Source organism: Physcomitrium patens, chromosome 13 (assembly GCF_059467195.1).
Source record: "Physcomitrium patens ecotype Gransden chromosome 13, ASM5946719v1, whole genome shotgun sequence".
Lineage (NCBI taxonomy): Eukaryota > Viridiplantae > Streptophyta > Bryopsida > Funariales > Funariaceae > Physcomitrium > Physcomitrium patens.
The window spans coordinates 10,474,616-10,490,516 of NC_143422.1; the positions used below are offsets into that span (position 1 = coordinate 10,474,616).

The window sequence follows — 15,901 nt, forward strand, 5'->3', positions numbered from 1 at the left end:
ATATCCAAAGAAACTATCTCAATTCCCACCCACAAACACTCTCTCACAACAAATGGGTGGATCAATGCAGTGCACTGCCTACACTCTCTCTACAAATATATCAACCCTAACACGGCAATGGTCTTTGCATTAGCCTCAAGAGTTGGTGGGAAGCTGGGCGTCGTATGTACGTGGGTACAGTCTAAGCTTCTCGGCTGTTCGTGCCAGTTTCTATGAGCCACGCCCTTTTCCCATCTCACGTCACAGTCTCGACCCCCATCACCCACGACACAATTTGCTCTCACCTTTGACCTTTTCCATATTCTTGACACTAACACTTGCCACACAATTATTTGCAACTAACTGCGTGTAGAACAAAAGAACTCATTGGCGGCAGCAGCAACAGCATCCTAGGTTCCATGAAAAAGGTGAGTATCGTAGGAAATGGATGTTTAGGGTAGAAGGTGAAAAAATAAAAATAAATAAAAAGGGTGAAAGCTGGGTAGGTCGGCATGTCGAAATCCTCGTCACAGTTTATTCAAATCTATAAATAAAAATAAAAAAATAAAAGTGATAACTTGAGAACAGGGTTTCTGGATGTTGTATAAAAATTATTTATTTATTTATTTAAAAAATAAAAACTGAATGGATTTCTTGTCTCTTTGCGACTTCTTTTGATTTGAGCTGAAATTGTTGTTGTTTTTGTAAGAGAAGGTCACAAGGGTTGGATTGCTTGACATCACTGTATTGTACTGATGCCACAGGCATTCTTCTATTTCCATATCCATGCTTCTTTTTCTCATCATTTGGTGTCATAAATTCATGTGACCATGGCCAAGTTTCTTAATGTCTCTTCCTCTGTCTGCAGCCACCACTGTCACGTACACTGCAACTGCATCATTGCAGAATGAACACTTCATAGAAACAGCATCACATGTATGCCATTCTTACTGATTTGGGTGAAGTATTGGTGTAGAAGAATAGACACATTGCTCAGATCGCTATGGACAAAATAAAAGCCAGTTAAATGTACTGTAAGAACTTGGTCATAAAACAAGGGAATTAACTCAGTAAACCTACAATGTCAGATAACCAGATTTTATAGACGTATTTCTGTTTCCTTCTTTTCGTAGTCTTCGTTTCTAATTCGTTTATGTTATATATATATATATATATATATATATAGATGTACATTACTTTAATTTGGGTTGTATTCTACAAAAACGTAGATGATCTGTGCATGATGATGACCAGCTAGATATGTTGGCAATTGAAGTTGGATTTTGGTAATAGCAGTTGTCATTAGTTGATTTTCTTTTCTAACAAATAAGTAAACCTTTTCAGTATTATATTTAATGTTTAATAAGAAGTACTCTGCAAGTAGGTTGGAAATAAAAATGCAAGACCAATCTACAACAAAAATAGTATAATCTGCGTTCATTACCCTAAAACAGGGTGTCTGGCGGTGGAATGTGCAAGGCTGTGTTAAAATATAAATATAAATAAATAAATAAAACCCCACCCACCCCCACCCCTCATCTACCACGTGCCGCAATACATGATTTGCACGTGGAAGATGAGACGTTGTACACGTGGCGGATGAGAGCAGGGATTGGGAATGGAACCGAGCTGGCAGGGTTGGGGTGTTTCGGGGTTAGGGTGTGTCACTGTTCACACAGGGGGAGGTTTCCACCGACCCCATATGATTTGGTTGTGGCCAGGTCCAATGAAGTGGGCTGAATATGGAAAACCACGTGACCCAAATGAGGAAAAAAAAAACCAAAAAAAACCAGAAAAAAAAACCAAAACAAAACAAAAGCGCGTGAAAAGATGGTGTCCGGGTTGTCCACGTCATCGAACGGTCCACTCTCCTTCCCGCCAAAACAGTTGCCCAATGGGCTTTGGCTTTGAATTGGTCCGTCCTTCTTCACATGAATAGGCTAGAATTTAATTTTAGTTTTAAGAAATATGTGGTATTTTTGAGAGATACATCACATGTGAAAAAATTACTTTGTTTAAAAAAACATTTATGTAAAAATTATTTTTACATATATACATATATAGAGAGAGAGATTGTATGCTTACATTGTATTATTACCAATTTTTTAATGTAGTTTGCAACAAAAATAGAAAGACGAGTGTTCAAATAAAAATATTTACAACAATTTTAAAAGATAGACCAACATTGATAAGAATCAATACAACCCAAAATGATTACTCACAAAACTTCTTAAAGTAATTATTATTGAAGTTGTTATTTTGTGAGTGCATATTCACTTGCATTTCAAAAGAATTGAAAAAGAAAACAAATAGTAATAATATTTGTTGATAATGTTTTAGAAAAAGAGAGATAAGAGTAGCTAGAAGTAATATGCACACTAAAACATATGTAAACACACACACACAAGAAGTGAGTTTATTGATAGGATTATATCTCTTATACAAAGGAGAGGAGAGAAGATAAATAGTTTCTCCCTACTACATTCCAAACATTGCAATTATAGTAAATATTGTAGACTATAGTAAATAGCATGGAAAGCGCCAGCTTCATTTGATGCTCTCAACAACACTAATAGCAATAGCAATTTTTGAAAAGACAATATTACAATATGATACATACTTGTCACGAAACTACCATGAAATAAGGAGGTGAGGCATAACATCTTTTTTAGATTCTATTGTGGGGATTGTCTCTCCCAAATAGATGTTTATGAGATAAAATATTTAAATAATTGTTGGTTCCTTTTTATTGTAATTTCTTCATTTAAATTTGAAATTATAAGCCCTAATTGTTAATTAGATATGCAACATGTACAATAAGAAATTAATAGATAAATAATATACTTATTTTTTTATCAACCTACGACAACAACATGTTATCCATAGTCAAAGTAGAATAGACATCTTGGACAGCATGTATTTAAGGGATATTCCATATAAAAAAATTACATGGGAATCTATTAAAAAAATACAAAAGGACATTCTAATTCTAAATCCTAAACCAAATGATGTCCCTAACCTAGTTCTTCTAAGTACACAAGAAGACTAAAAAAATATCAGACATAAAAATTGTTTATTTTTACATATGTGGCATAAATTCATAATTAGCATGGATGTTTTGTATAACAATTAAAGTGAAAAATGATAGGCTTATAATTTTAAATACTTTTAGTTAAAAAGACACACAAATTTTTATTTACAATAATTTTTTTGAAAACAATATTAAGATCACAATTTTTTTTAATATATAGTTCCAATAACCAAAAACTTAAACATGGGTTTTATATCTTTTACATTTTCATTTATTTACACACATCATATTTGAAATGGAAAAGGGTACAATGTGGATATTCAAATAAGGCAAGGCAGCATTATTAATTATAAACAGTATGGATTCTTCATAAAAAATTTGTGAATAAATATTTTAATAATATAAAAATAATATAAAATTAAATTTATTTTAATAAACAAAAAAATCTTCCATAAAATCCAATATTTATTTCTACATTCTTTTTATTATGTGGTAGATTCAAAAATAAAACATATGTTTGACTACAATTTACACAATGTAAAATACATTGTATTAACATGCTTATTTATTATTAAATACTAAAAACTTTATAAATTAAAATTAAATATTTAAGTTTAATTAATTTATATATATATATATATATATATATATATATATACATGTGAGCACATGAGTATACTAAGTCTATTTAAATTAATTATCCATTTTGAAAGTATTAAAATTTATACTACTTTTTTATATACTTGACTTATTAAAATTTTGATAAGATAATAAAAATAAATACTACATAATAAATATTTAATAAAATTCTGTATAAATAAAAAAAATATCTAAGAAATTAAAATATTAAAATATTAAAATTTTATAAATAAAATTATTTTAAATATAAAAAAGAAAAAAAAAAAGATATATATACATCAATAAATATATAAATATATCTTATACATATTAAAGTGATATTTTTTTCTATATTTTCTATATTTTATTATTTAATTTATTTTATTTTAATCCAAAGTGATAATATTTATCTTAAATGTTAAAATTTTATTTTATTTAAGCTAGCGGTTGGCGCTTGCTTTGCAACACATTAGTCCAACCATTTTAATGTAGTTCTTATATTACAAAATAGTTTAAAAGGAAGGTAACAACAATCTACATATATAAATATGTCTTCATGACATAAGCATGAATTTTAAGAATGTAATATAATAGAATAGAGTAATAAATTTTAGAAATAAAATGCATCCAAAGATGCATGCATTGGAAAATATCCATTCATTGAATAGTGAAATTCAAGATGTAACCTTCTTCAATTGAATGGTAAGTTGTCTCAATTGAGAAAACATAATTGAACACCAAAAGAATGCAATTGGATGGAAGGGGACATCGCCAAAGCGTGCATGAACCCTAAACATTGTCAAGGACAAAGACTCGATGAGGGAAAATATACACCAAAAGGCTATCTCGATATAATAAGTCAAAATATAAACAAGTAGGTATATTAAAAGGAAACTGGAATGGCTATTGCCACAAGACAAGAAACTAAAGACTCTTGAACCTGGACTAGAAGCAAGAAAGGAGTTGACAAGAGTGAAGAAGCCTTCACTCTTGTCTCTATATATACTATCTAACTAGGGGCTACGTGGCGACGTTCTATAGCACCTCCAATATGTGTTGACTTTGTAGGACACATGCCTTGACTTACAAGGCAAGTTTTTCTACGTGTGGGCCACATAGTTAGCTTGATCTTCAAGCTAACAACATGTGTGGCACATGGCCAACTTGTTGACCACGTTTCTAATCCAAAAAGTCAATTAAAGACACCTATGAAGTCAAAGCAGCGTCTAAGAAGTTTCTAGGAAGCTTCTATATTAAATATTATAGAATTAACTTACTTTTATCTACTTTTACTTACTTCTACCTATTTCTATATGTAATTATTAGCTTACATGATTATGGCCGTGACATTACCCCCCCTTCTAGAGACGAGTTCCACGAGGAGCGATCATCATATGTTGAGGAAATCTATGATGCGACGAATTGTATTCGCCACATACTCTGATCTCTGTTCTCTTCGAAGATGATTGATAGGGCCTCTTAACCATCGGTAGTGTCCCATACCAGGGCGGGAAGACCACCCAGTTATTTGATCATTATTGAGGCCTTCATAACTTCTTTCGAATAGAATATTCGGAACACCATCAGGAGTTGTTCCTACCTCTAGCAAAATCACCAAACATCGGGAGTCCCTTCCCAAATCGTGATACCAAACGCGTTGTATCTCACCATCTGTTCGAGGAAGAACATGTCGTTCTTGAAGATCTTCATCTCGATTGCGTCGTCTTGAAGGTTGTGACAATCGTAATGTCTCATCCGGCAGGTCAGCAAACGAAGGTTCTTGAGTTGAATCCGCTGGTTGTTGGCTCTCCATCTTATCACCCACGTTGATTTGTGGTTGCTCCTTACGATATAGATCTGCGTTTATCTTTTGTCATTCTTGAGCTTCCTTCAATTGTGTCTTCATTATTGCATGTAACTCTGACAACCGATTTACCATATCTTCTGCGTATTATTATAAGCAAACTCTGCCAATGGCAGAAGGGTTGTCCAATCATCTTGTTGGTAGTTGATAGTACACCTTAAATATTGCTCCAAGACTTGGTTTACGTGCTCTGTTTGTCCATCAGTTTGAGGATGGAAAGCCGAAGATAGCTTTATGTCCACTTTTAAAATCTTGAAAAGGGTCTTCCAAAATCTTGACACAAATTGAGTTCTCCTATCCGATATGATATCTTTAGGTAATCCATGATAGCGATAGATATTATCAATGAAAAGCTTAGCTGTTTCTTCACCTGTGATAGATTTTGTATATGGCACAAAATGTGCCATCTTGGTGAAACGATCTACTATCACAAATATAGAATCATAATATCTTGAGCTTGGAAGATCTGTAATGAAATCCATAGAAACAGAAGACCATGGTTGTTCTAGTATAGGTAATGGCTGAAGAAGTCCGTAAGGTCGATGACGAGGAATTTTTGATCTTGAACAAATATCACATGATTGTACAAAGTCTTTGACTGACTTCCACATTTGTGGCCACCAAAAATCTCTTGATATGAGTTCCAAAGTCTTATTATATCCAAAGTGCCCTGCTGTTGGAAAGTCATGACGTGCTTGAAGAACACGTAAACGTGCTTCTCCTTTTGGAACATATAGGCGTCCTTCAAAATATAATAGATTATTCTTGAACTCAAACTTAGAAGGATCATGAGACTTGGAAGAATTATTCTCGATATCATAAACAAGAGGGTCTGAGGACATATTGGACTGGATTTGCTTGAGAAAAGTTGAATCAACAGTCAATGTTGATTTCATTGCTCGGAGATGAAATTGCTCTGGTTTCAAGAGGACCGTTCTTTATTGCTCAAAAGCTGCATCTCCTTCTTTTGGTGCAAGATAAGAATGTCTAGATAGGGCATCGGATAAACCTTGTTGTTTTCCTGGCCGATAAGTGATAATGAACTCGAATCTTGACAAAGACATACTCCAACGAGCTTGACGACGATTCAACACGCGTGCTGACATGAAATACTCGAGGTTCTTGTGATCTGTATACACAGTGACTGGACTAGAAGCGCCTTCTAGATAATGACGCCATTCTTGAAAGGAATCCACGATCGCAAGAAGTTCTTTATCGTGGATCTCATAATTGATCTCGACTGCTGAGAATTTTCTTGAATGAAAAGCTATCGGATGAAGTTTGTCATCTGTTCCCATTTGTGATAAAACTGCACCCAAGGCAAAATCTGATGCATCTGTTTCCATAAAAAATGCCTTGGAAAAGTCAACACGATATAAGACTGGTGCAGAGACAAACGATGTCTTCAAGGCTTCAAATGCTGCTTCCGCTTCTTGATTCCATTGAAATTTATCTTTACTAGTCAAGCGTGTAAGTGGAGCTGCAACTCGTGAGAAATCTTTGATGAAGATCCGATAGTAATTGGCAAATCCCAAGAAACATTGGACATCTCTTACCGTCCTTGGAATCTTCCAATCCACGATTGTTTGGACTTTCTTAGAATCCATCATGAGACCATCATTTGAAATGATGTATCCTAAAAAGTCAACTTGAGTAGTGTGAAATACACACTTTTCCATCTTGGCGTACAATCCTGCATCTCTAAGTTTTTGTAATACTTGACGAACATGTATTTCATGTTCTTCAACGTTCTTAGAATAGATCAGGATATCGTCTAGATAGCAGACGACAAAATTGTCTAAGAATTCACGAAATACATCATTCATGAGATGTTGAAAAGCAGCTGGTGCATTCGTGAGTCCAAAGGGCATGACATTACATTCGAAATGTCCATACCTGGTTCGAAACGCAGTCTTCCATTCATCTCCTTCTTTGATCCGTACTAGATTATATGCTCCTCTTAGATCTATTTTTGTATAGATCTTAGCTTGATTCAACTGGTCAAGGAGTCCTGATATCAAAGGTAATGGATACCTGTTCTTGATTGTGATTTTGTTGAGTCCTCGATAATCAACACACATTCGTAAAGATCCATCTTTTTTCTTTACGAATAGAATTGGAGCTCCTGCTGGAGATTTTGAATGGCGTATGAAATTCTTCGCTAAATTCTCGTCAATATATGTCTTGAGTTCAGCCATCTCATCTTGCGATAAACTGTAAATTGGTCCAAATGGTGGCTGAGTTCCTTCCTTGAGGTCGATTGAACATTCATATGGACGATGCTCAGGAAGAATATCTGCATTTTTTTTCTCAAAAACGTCTTGATACTCCTAATATTGACTTGGAATGCCACTTGAAGTCTTTACGTTTTCAGAAATAGGTGCAGCATAAATAGCAAAAGTTGATCCTTCTTTTGCTGCGTGTATAAATGCTTTTGCACCTATCAGTACGGGTTTTACTGTACTAGACTTATAATTTTTTACTTGGTTCGTAGAACTATTAATAACGCTTTTGGAAAAGTCAAGTTTACGCGAATTCCAATCTATTCGAGGGTTATATTTTTCTAGCCAGGATAAACCTAAAATAACTGGATTGGACGGGGATTTAATTATGTTAAAAGCTATGTAGCTATCATGATCGTCTATTGTTACTTTTATAGGATGAGTTTCATGAGTGACATCTCCAGAAGACAAGGGACGACCATCTATGACTTCTACATGTACTGGTTTAGGTTTCTGTACAAAGGGTATTTTACGACTTTTAACAAATTATTCATCTAAAAAACATGCTGAGGCTCCCGAATCTAATCAAGCAGAGGCTTTGTAATTCTTAGGTCCTAAATATAAGTCTATTATAAAACAAGGAGAGGGTTCTGAGGAGAGGATAGGACCTTCATTAGGAATTGTACAAGGTTCCAGCTGCACGGTCCCTATTGTAGCTGGACGAATCCGTTTTCCGACATGTTGTCTTCTTTGACCGTCGTACCCCTCATTTTATAGTTGCGTCGTTTCTTTGGACAATGTTGAGCAGTGTGCTTAGGTTCTCCGCAATATAAACATAATCCTTCTTGACGACGACGAATCTTTTCTTGCTCAGTTAGAGGTTTAAAACGTACCGCGTCAATTTGCATGTCTTCTACTTCCGAATGTACGTTTGGTAAAGATGTTGATGTTGCCATTGAGTAATAACGTTGAGGTTCCCGTGAATGATTCTCAGATCGAAATTCAAAAAGTCGATTATCACATTTTACCGCAAAATCGATTGCTTGACTCAAAGTTTGAGGATCAGGTAAGTTGAGCATCAATTTCTTTACTTCGTATTGCAATCCATAAAGAAATTGACTGATGAGTGCAGCATCATCCCACTTGATGTCAATTGCAAGTTGTCGAAATTGTGAAGCATATACTGTTACTGAGCGATTTCCTTGTCGCAAAATTCGGATCTTATTTGTTGCAACACGAGTTGCATCGTGTTCACCATACATAGATCGAAACTCCACCAAAAAAGCTTCCAAATTGTCCAATATTGAATTTCGTTGTTCAAGAAAAGACGAAAACCACGATAATGCAGAACCAGAAAGTAGAGTGCCAATAAACCTGACTTGTGATCCTGGAGTTGGATAGCTTTGCGGTTGAAGTTCAATTGCCAATTGTACTTGATTGATGAACCCTCGAAACTTTGATCTCGTACCATCAAATTTCTCAGGTAAGGCAATTCTTGGTTCTCTAGTGCTTATAGGGTGTTGTACAATTAGAGAAAGAATGTGATTTGTTGTAGATGTTGAAGCAGCTCCGATCATCTCTATATCTCCACTTTCTGCTATTCTTGTTCTTTCCTGTGTAGGTGAATTGAGTTGATGCATCGCAAGCATTAACTCCCTCATTTGCTCTTGCATTTGTGCCATTGCACTCTTCATTTCAACAAGCTCTGCCATAATGACACTAAGAAGAAAAATTTGTTTGATATTGCTCAAGACAAAAGAAAAGAAAGACTTGATAACAAAGAAGATACTAAGAACAATATCAGTTTAGAAGTGGGTAATCCGCAAACTTCTAATACGCTTATGTCTTGTCAAGAGAAAGGGGTAATCCACTCTTACTCAAGAAAAAACAAAGCTCTGATATTGTAAGTGCACTCTTGTCAATCTGTCAAGGACAAAGACTCGATGAGGGAAAATATACACCAAAAGGCTATCTCGATATAATAAGTCAAAATATAAACAAGTAGGTATATTAAAAGGAAACTGGAATGGCTATTGCCACAAGACAAGAAACTAAAGACTCTTGAACCTGGACTAGAAGCAAGAAAGGAGTTGACAAGAGTGAAGAAGCCTTCACTCTTGTCTCTATATATACTATCTAACTAGGGGCTACGTGGCGACGTTCTATAGGACCTCCAATATGTGTTGACTTTGTAGGACACATGCCTTGACTTACAAGGCAAGTTTTTCTACGTGTGGGCCACATAGTTAGCTTGATCTTCAAGCTAACAACATGTGTGGCACATGGCCAACTTGTTGACCACGTTTCTAATCCAAAAAGTCAATTAAAGACACCTATGAAGTCAAAGCAGCGTCTAAGAAGTTTCTAGGAAGCTTCTATATTAAATATTATAGAATTAACTTACTTTTATCTACTTTTACTTACTTCTACCTATTTCTATATGTAATTATTAGCTTACATGATTATGGCCGTGACAAACATGCAGAGTTTGAAACAAACTCTTAACTTTTCCATCCACCTGATTCAGGTGTAAATATTTATAGGAATTTATATGACAATGTCATGTAAAAACCTCATGATAAACAATGTTTTTAACCGTTCCCACGGCTTCATTGTTGTCATTGGCAACCTTAATGTTTGCAGGATGTCTACCACGAGACAATGCCACATATAATTAACCATGGCTAAATACTTCATTGCGAAGATAAATGCCAACTCGATCATATGATTGGCCCTGCGATTTGTTGATTGTCATAGCAAAAGCACCAATGACAGGAAATTGTCTCCGGCAAAGTGTGAATGGCAAGCGGCTATCGTTGCAATGATGTGTGATTCTAGGAATCAATACCTCTTGGCTACGATAGCGTCCTTCTACAATTTTACATAACAACACACTGGAAGACACTTGCAAAAGACGCAAACGACTACCATTGCACAAACCTTTTGCCGGATTCAAGTTCCTTAGCAACATCAAATATTGGCCACATTTAAGACTTAATTGGTGAGGAGGCAAACCTCTCAATTGTAAAGAATTCAAAAACTCTACTAGGTAATGATGGGCATGTTCATCATTCTCGTGAACAAAATCAGCACTAAAACATTGATGCACATCACCAGGTATACGATCGGTGATTTTTCGGTTGATTTCTTGGGCATCATCATTCCGGACAGCCAAAATGACGCGCTCAGAAAAATCAACCGGATCATCAAAAATAGCATCAATGAGACCATCTAAAGAATTTCTAGGAGCAACTAATCCTAGCGGTAAATCTACCTTTGGACAGGTTTTGCCCTCACCAATATCTAACAAAAATCGTTGAAAGTCCGGTTGACTTTGCAAACGCATGTTAGTGGTCAAATGAAAATATTGCATTAGTGGAAATAGGTATGAATGTCGCAAGCAAGCTTGAACAGTTTGCTTGCGACCTCCACGTACAACTACAGGCAAAGTTTGGCGAAAATCACCGCCATATAATACTACAACACCACCATTTGGACTATCTATATTGCATATATCTCGCAATGATCTGTCTATAGCTTCAAACATAAAACGATGCCCAGTACAAGCTTCATCAAGTACAATCAATTGTACTTCACGTAAGCTTTGATCTAATGTAGACTGGGTACTAATGTTACAAATTGATGCATTGTGCAACTGTAAAGGAATAGCAAGAGCTGAATGTGCCGTTCGCCCTTCATTCAAAAGGCATGCGGCAATTCCACTTGTTGCCATTGCCATACACTTGACATTACGACCACGAAGATAACCCAATATGGTGTTATACAAAAAGGTCTTACCTGTACCACCAGGACCATCTAAAAAGAAAAGCCGATCTGGAGAATTAGAATTTAAAACGGCAGTGGTCACCGCATTAAAAACAATGTATTGTTCTTCGTTGAGCCTACCTACATCCTCCTCTAGAAAAGTAATGTTTTGGTTATCAAAATCAATATTGTCATCGGAATCACCGCCAACATCAATAATGTTTGAATAACCAAACTCATTCAATTCTTCGATATTAAAAAAATCTGTAAGATGTTTGTCTGATGATGACAAATATTCTTCAATGGACAAAATTACTTTGCAATAGCGATTTTGATCATTGCGCCAATCATCAGACATAGCATCAAGATGTGTCTTTAGTAAGCTAAGAGGATCTAGCGGTTGTCCAAACACAAGAAGTGTTGCAAACAACCGCCGAACTTGTTTAGGCAACGCAATGACAGTTGCCTCTTGCAGACAATTTTCCCATTCAGAATCATCTTGTAAAAGTCCTCTTGCAATACAAGCGGCCTTGTACGTTGGATGCACTATATCATGAAAACAAAGTAGGTCTTCAAATGAAGTTGGTGCCTCGACATGAGTCAACAACAAACGCAAGTAAAATACTTTGTTACCTATGGGAACCATGTTTATCCGACCAAAAACTTTTATCTTACGTACTCTTCTTTCCCACATGTTATTCTTCACATCCCACTTGTAATAGAGTGGAAGATCCATGTAACGAAGAAGTATATGGTTGCCTTGATTGCCAGAAGCAATTAAGGCACGAATATGGCAATTAAGCTCAAAAAACTTAGTGAGTTTAGTCTCAGCATTTTGATCAATCACCGAGTGCAAAGATGTTCCTTCCTTAAAAGTAACATATTGCTGACCGGGAAGGTGAACAGGCAAACGACAAATACTATGGCTCTTATTATTAGTTTCAAAACCAAAGAGCCTCCAACATGCTTCTTGGGCGGCCACATAACGACCCTCCAAGAAATCCTTAATCTCATCTACCACTTCATCTGTTTCTACAACACCACGATCTAGACCTTTAAAAATATACTTGTGGAGGTATTTGACAGTTTTTAAAGAACTACAAATTTCCACATTAATGTGACAATTAAACCGACCTATCAAATATGGATTGTATGGCACAACCCATTAATTGTCTAAACGGACAATTTGTCCACGTACACGTTTCTTGATATATCGACCTTGATTTCGACGACGGTACAAAACATGTCCGTCACCATCCACCTCGGTAGTATCTTGAGCTTGCATCGGATATTTCTTTGTACATCTATCGTCTTTCATGCATGGACAATTGGGATTGTCAAAACCACATGGTCCATGCATCATGTGCTTGGCAACCGCGGCATACAATTGCGGTTGTCTATCTAAATCGGGAATCTCCGCACATACTATCCTATCTACAAGGTCACAGTCATTGACCTTGTCTTTCAACCAAAGAAGAATGTGTGCATGAGGAAGACCACGTTTTTGAAACTCAATAGTGTAACAAAAAGCAATTGTCTCTCCCATGACATTCTTCTTCGTAATCTCATCCATCAATGCTCTTAACTTGAGCTCAAAAATACGCACAACAATATCTGGACGATCAGGAGGACTTTGACCTGGCTCAAGCTCATCAAGAATCTCAGGCCAGGTCGGATTATATGTCATTGTCACAAACAAATCAGGTTTTCCTAAAACTCTAACCAAAACCATACTATCATGAAAGAGTTTTTGCATGTATCGGGGGGAACCAATGAATGTTGCAGGTAAGACAATGCGACACCCAATGCGTGCTCCATTGTCTTCCTGCAAAGCATCTACGACCCCCTGATAGCACTCTGTACGAAGTTCAGTTTGATGTTGCCTAATCAAAAGCAAATTTTCATGTTCTACATGTAAATACTGATCCATTACATATTGTTGGAATAATCTACCAGCCTTATGTAATACATTAGATTTTGGGCACTTTTGAAGCAAATATTGGACATATGACTTTAAAGTCACTACAGTATCTGCTTTAAAAGTTGGTGACTACCGACATCGCCCATCAGGAAACAACAAAGGATAGGATAAAGCATCGTAAGCTGGATGAATTTCTTTTATTCGTATTAAATCTCCACCACGTTGGTGAAGAATAATATCTCTACCAAAATTCATGTATTGTTCGTCAAGAACAACAGCAGCAACTTCTGGAACTACTTGGCGATTATATCGACGGGGATGTTCACCAAAAGGAACCTCACCGGAGATACGAAGTCCCATGTTTTGTCCCCTTTGAAGAACATCACGCGAAGACTTAAAACCACGAACCAACGCATTTATGGATTCTAAAACTTCTTGAATGTTGTTAACAATATCACGATGAAGATCATCAAAAATCTCCATACGATGATTTGTTTGTAAACCATCATCCAAGAAATAAATTTGTGCAAATCTAGCACCTTCGTCTAAATCGGGTTGTAAATTTCCAATGTGATGGCATAACTCTCCGTTCACATGAAAAGTATATACCCCTCTATCTTCAACTTGGCCAGACTGAAACTTACTACTCATACTTGTAAATACAAAAGCTTGATTATACTTTCGAATGGATTTAAGGAACACTTGAGATTTAGGTGTTGTGCCCATATAAAGTTCATTGAGCATTGGATGGACAATGGGGTGATTAACATGTTCATTGGCAATTTTGCCATTGTAACAACAAATGGTATTTTTTTCTTTTTTAAAACGAAAAGCCAAACATTTTGGACATTGGATGCACATTGATCCAACACTATCAACATTGACATCTACAAAATTATCAATGGTAGACAAAGCACGAGCCATTCTCTAGAAAGATGACAATATAATAAAAAAAGTGGAATTTAGGATAGGAGAATGAAGACCCTATCATAAATTCTAAACTCCACAAAGATAAAAAGATATATCAATAAATAGGATTTAGTGTAGGATAGAAGAAATCCTACCCTAAATCCTAAACTCCACAAAGATTAAAAAAATTGATAAGAAAAAGCAGAGTTTAATGTAGGAGAACAAAAATCCTAACGTGAATCCCAAACCATTTCAAAACTCACAAAAGTAAGGTTTTTGATAGTACCTTTGTAAGCTTGTGCTCCAAGAAAGTTGCACCTTTTGATGAAATTTCACTCCACTCTAAAAAGTTTACGTTCAATGCACTACACTTCAAAGAAAAAAATAGATTAGGTTGGCGCTTGCTTTGCAACACATTCGTAGCCAAGAGGTATTGATCTAACACACAAAAAACATGCATGAAAACAAATGTGATGAACATATTCTCAAGCCATACTCTACCTCCAAAATTTAGACTCTAAATTTTTTTTTTTTGAAGACACTTAAAAATGTCGATTTTTGAAAACTTTTGTCACAAATCAATTTCTTTCCCACTAGATAAAAATGCACCTAAAAAGTCCAAATCCGAAGTCGGAATTCAAAAATAATTAGTATTTTGGGAGATATTAACTCACTGTTAAATGAATTCTGTCCAAAATACAGTTTCATCTATAGTGGATGAAAAATCGTACAATGGATGAAAACCATGCAGCAGATGAAAAAATGTAGCAGATGAAAAATTGCAGCGGATGAAAAATCATAGCGGATGAAAAATTGTTGGGTAAAAAAAAAAAAAAAGTTAAAAAAAGTAAAAGTAAAAGTTTCGGCGATGTGCACATCACAGAACAGCAGCTGCTCGTTTTTGAGTCCTTGAGTTTTTTGTTTGGTTTTTTGCAACTAAAACCACTAAATTTCAACTTGATTTGAAAGTTTAATATTTGAAAACTTGATTTTATGATTACCCAAAATCAAAAATTACCAAAAATTTCAATCTTTCAAAACCTTTCAATCTTTCACAATCTTGCAAAAATTGCAATCTCACCTCAAATTTCTTGAACAATCTCCACAACTTGAACTTTGTAACTCCAACTCCAACTTCAACTTTGTATTCAAACCTCCAAGATCACATCAACCAACTCCAACTCCAACTTTGTATTCAAACCTCCAAGATCACATCAACCAACTCCAACTCTAACTTCACAACTTACAACTTCCAACTTACAACTTCTAACTTACAACTTCCAACTTACAACTCACAATTTACAACTCAATCTTGAAGTGCACAATCCAAAAAATGTTTTGAACATCAAATTTGTAATCAAGAGCTTCAAAATTGTAATCAAGAGTTTCAAATTTGTTTTGGGTAAGCTCAAATTGTAACACACACTTTGGATTGCACACACCCACAAACTCAACGTTCAAATTTCAAAACTGCACAATAATAAACGGAGCAGTCAACCGCGCAGTCAATAAAAGTAAAAGTAAAAGTAAAAGTCATAGCCACAATAAAAGTAAAAGTCACAGTAAATATAAAAGTAAAAGTCATAATAAAG

The 15,901-nt window shown here is 35.4% G+C and overlaps 1 protein-coding gene across 1 annotated transcript; it reads right to left on the reverse strand.

Annotated features, from left to right (window-relative positions):
- Nucleotides 1-791: 791 nt before the first annotated feature.
- On the reverse strand, nucleotides 792-14,051 carry LOC112290401 (uncharacterized). Its single transcript, XM_024536593.1, has 4 exons — nucleotides 13,646-14,051; nucleotides 12,734-13,336; nucleotides 10,730-12,511; nucleotides 792-871 (listed from the first exon to the last, which is right to left on the reverse strand). Exons 1-4 carry the CDS (start codon nucleotides 14,049-14,051, stop codon nucleotides 792-794), a joined length of 2,871 nt encoding a protein of 956 aa, XP_024392361.1.
- Nucleotides 14,052-15,901: the final 1,850 nt, after the last annotated feature.

Excerpts from the sequence above, each read along its gene's own strand:
- LOC112290401 (XM_024536593.1), bottom strand. The coding sequence starts at position 14,051 with ATGAGTAGTAAGTTTCAGTCTGGCCAAGTTGAAGATAGAGGGGTATAT. Across the intron at positions 13,337-13,645 it reads CGAACAATACATGAATTTTG|AGTGCTATCAGGGGGTCGTA; the intron begins GTAGAGATATTA and ends AACTTCGTACAG. Across the intron at positions 12,512-12,733 it reads AGATACTACCGAGGTGGATG|AAACAGATGAAGTGGTAGAT; the intron begins GTGACGGACATG and ends GTGGTGTTGTAG.